Source organism: Kryptolebias marmoratus, linkage group LG22, assembly GCF_001649575.2.
Source record: "Kryptolebias marmoratus isolate JLee-2015 linkage group LG22, ASM164957v2, whole genome shotgun sequence".
NCBI lineage: Eukaryota > Metazoa > Chordata > Actinopteri > Cyprinodontiformes > Rivulidae > Kryptolebias > Kryptolebias marmoratus.
The window spans coordinates 29,247,594-29,251,442 of record NC_051451.1 but is presented as its reverse complement, the minus strand read 5'-3'; the positions used below and the strand labels follow the sequence as shown (position 1 = coordinate 29,251,442).

The 3,849-nt window shown below is 44.2% G+C and overlaps 1 protein-coding gene across 4 annotated transcripts in view; it reads left to right on the top strand.

Moving 5' to 3' along the window:
• The window catches only part of LOC108246561 (inositol polyphosphate-5-phosphatase A), a 171,753-nt gene that overhangs the window by 58,912 nt on the left and 108,992 nt on the right, over positions 1-3,849 (top strand). For all 4 annotated transcript variants that reach the window (XR_005232672.1, XM_037973684.1, XM_037973683.1 and 1 more), the window contains exons 3-4: positions 2,071-2,171; positions 2,646-2,733. Coding sequence is in view for 3 of the 4 variants with exons in the window: in XM_037973684.1 (XP_037829612.1) it covers positions 2,071-2,171; positions 2,646-2,733 (189 nt within the window). In the remaining variant the exon portion in view is untranslated. The remainder of the gene's footprint in view (positions 1-2,070; positions 2,172-2,645; positions 2,734-3,849) is intronic.

The following is a 3,849-nucleotide window of genomic DNA, read 5'->3' as shown; positions in this document are numbered from 1 at the left end:
ACAGTTAATATCTGCGTAACATTATTACAGTTAATATCTGCGTAACATATTACAGTTAATATCTGTATAACATTATTACAGTTAATATCTGTATAACATTATTACAGTTGTGGCTTTAGGAAGTCCAAATGTAGAAGAAGAGGTGAAATTTGAACATATGTTTGGATCTTTACATGTCAGACTTTAAACTCCATTCAGGTTTTATGATGAGACAGATGTCAGGTCACAGAGAAGAACGGAGGACTGAAGGACACCTCGGTGTCCTGTCCCTGTCATGTCCCTGTGAGGTGGACAAACGGTCCCGTACGGCAGTGCTCTGTTAGCCATGATGGCAGTCACTCAACAGCTGTCTCTGTGTGAAGGTTTCCACTGTCGGGATGCATCGAGGAATCAGCTGCCGTCAGTATGTTGGTCTCTGCTCCTGTGAGGAAGTGGAGTCTAATCAAGGCTTTATTGGCTGATAAATAAAGGAATAAAGGTGGACCCCTGGTTAACACTGTCTGCTTTGGGGCTGATGGAACCGGTGAGGCCCTCTTTAGACCCCAAACAAATTCAGCCAGGTCTTTGGAGGGTCTTGGTGAGGTCTTAAGGTGTGCATTAGGACCACAGGGGGCTTCCCTTTAAGTGATGGAGTCTAATTGGTCAACACAAAACCTCTGTAGTGAGGCTGAGGTGGTTTATTGTTGCGGTGGCAGCGTATCCACGGCGTGCTGCTGATGTCCATCAGCAGGACTTGTTTGTTCAGAGTCTGAAGCAGGACTGGCCACACTAGCTGCAGACTACGACCCCGACACACCCACACCGAGCTGGAACTGATTAGGTTGTTGCAACACTTTCACAAAATCACTGCAATGATTAATCCCCGCTCTCCACACCCTGCTCAGCTGGTCCTCAGTCACCTTTTCAGCACAAAGCAGGAAGCCTCTTCTGCTGAGGGTGTCTTTGTCCACAGAAGACTGACGCCGATGGTGTCTTTGTCCACAGAAGACTGACGCCGATGGTGTCTTCGTCCACAGAAGACTGACGCCGATGGTGTCTTTGTCCACAGAAGACTGACGCCGATGGTGTCTTTGTTCACAGAAGACTGACGCCGATGGTGTCTTTGTCCACAGAAGACTGACACTGATGGTGGACACCCAGAAGTCTCTCATATACCAGGAAATATTCTGCAGACGTCGGGGAAACAGCCCCTGTCTCCGTCACTAAAAGGATGCACAAAGACAGCAAAGAGTCCAAAACAAACAAAGGGAGACAAATAGGATGAAGGAGACTAAAGGGACAAATACGGAGACAAGAAGGACACACAGGAGACAAAAAGCATGTTGGTCCTGGGCCTTGATGGACATACATGGATGGATCATCAAAGAAATGAGCGTCTGAAGGGTGGAGGGTGGAGGGTGGTCTTATTACTGTCCTCCGGAAGCTTAAGCAGCCTGACACGGTTTATTTCTTATATACTTTATATATTATAGTACTTTTCCTGCAATTAAAAATATTGATCCCTCAGAAAAGGTTTGCTAAAAGGAAAACTTTGAGAAAAGGTCCTTGGGCTTTTTTCCTTTTTTTTTCATTGTGTTGTGTAAATAAATAAAATAAAATAAAATGAAAAACCACCCAAATTCATTCATTTTGAACTAAAAGGGTGGACATACGTCCCTTTCTGGTCGCTCCGTCCGTCACATTGAGTCTTAATGATGGAGGAAGACCCCGGAGGCGCCTCTGGTAACAGAATCAAACATTAATTAAATAAAATGCTTGTTAACAAGAAGCAAAGCTTCTGACTGATGAGACAACTGCAGCTGTTACATCAGATGATCTACTTCTGCACAGAAATGTCCACATGTTTGTCCAAATGTCTCCATTTGGTGGGACAGTGGAGCAGTTGTTCTGTGGATTCAGTGACGTGTGATTTTAGCCACATTCTTCCTGCGTGCAGACCTGCAGGACGATGTTAAACTCACTGACACGGCATGGAGTTTTTATTTATTTCAGTTTATCCAGAAGACACTGGACTCGACTCTGTGTTGTTTGTGTTCCATGTTCTGAACGGTTCTTGTTCTTCTGTTACAGACGGTCCAAGCACACAATCCCCACTTCCTGGCGGTGCACTGTCAGGAGGTGGGTGGGAAGAACTACGAGGCGTCCATGGCACACGTTGACAGTTTTGTCAAGTAAGAACTGAGCTTCTAATTTGGTTTAATTGTTCAGGTTTTGGAGTGTTTATAAGAAGTGTAGCCTGTAGATTTATCTGGTTTAAACTGAGCCAACGACTCCCCCTGCTGGTTGCAGCAAGGCGGCACTCATGAAGAAGAAACTGGTTTCAGGTTTGATTCACATCAGAAGTCCTCTGAGGACACCATGCAGAAGAACAAACCATCAAACCTCTCAGATCCAGATTCAGATCCAACTAAAGACCTGTCCTCCACCAGAACCAGAACCGTTCTACCTTTAGAACCTCTAGGAACCACAAGTAAACCTGCAGTCTGAGAGCGAAGAGCTCTGTTAGGAAAACATGGAAGAAGAAGATCTTTAGATAAGATGGAGCTGGGCTGGCTAAATTCTGTTCTGAGTTTATTTTTATTTAGAGTTGGTTGTCAGAGTTTGATTGACAGCAGCTGATGAATCTGTTTGTTGTTGTCCATCAGGGAGCTTCTGTCCAGTGATGCCATGAAGGAGTTCAGCAGAGCCCGGGTCTACCTCGACGAGAACTACAAATCCCTGGAGCACTTCACCGTGAGTCCGGCTTCGTGTCTTCATGTCTTCGTGTCAGTCTGGCTTCAGGTCCACCTGAACTTTACTCACCTGGAGGAGGTGGAAGAATAATACGAGGGATGACCTTTGACCTTTAAAACACAAAAGGCTGTAATTCAGTCAGTTTTACAGAGATTGAGCTAAAATAAGGTGTGGTAGTAGCTGAGAGTCATACAGAGCTCAGTCTGACACCCTGGCAGGAAGGCTGGCGGGCGATATGCATTCCTTCACGGACTGGTAGATCTTTGATGCAATAATGGATGAAATGTTCAGAGTTTAGGAGATTTTTTTACCCTGAAGGGGGTGAAAACATACGCACACACAACCTCTCTCTGTTAGACTCATTTAAATCCTTTTTCTCTAATATTTAAACTCAAACTGATAATAATGAAGAGGAGAGCCTTCAGCTCAGACTGGGGCAGGGAGCCTGGTTCTGTTCAGGTCCGACGGGTCAGAACCAGCAACAGGAATCTGATCAGGTTCATGGAAGGACAGCAGATGGCCACAAGGGGGCAGCAGAGGTTTTTATCTGTGTTTTATCAGGATGAAAGCTGCTGATTGTTTCCTCCAGGATGAGCAGGACTGAGTCGTTATAATTTAATAAAATATTAAATTATTTCATCTTCAGGGAAGCTGTTGGCTGGACAGAGGTTTCATGAACTGCCTCTTGGTGGCGCTAGAAGCTCAGAAGTGTTGGTTAAACCCAGACTGTGAGAGTCCAGCTTCATTGGTCCTCAGAGGAGAAATTAGGTTTTACAGCTAAAAACACAACGGAGACGATGAACAGCAGCAAGAACCAGAACCAGAACCAGACATGAGAACATAGTTAAAACAGGAAACAAGAATCTTATCATCATGAAGTTCTTTAACAGAACTCTGAAGAACCATCTGCAGAGTTCTGTTTGTTGTTTCTCCACATTTACAGAATTTATTCTGTTCACCTTAAAGGATATTTGATCTTAAACTCCGTCAGACGTTCCTCTTATAGATTCATACAGAACATCTTATAGATTCATACAGAACATCTTATAGGTTCATACAGAACATCTTATAGGTTCATACAGAACATCTTATAGATTCATACAGAACATCTTATAG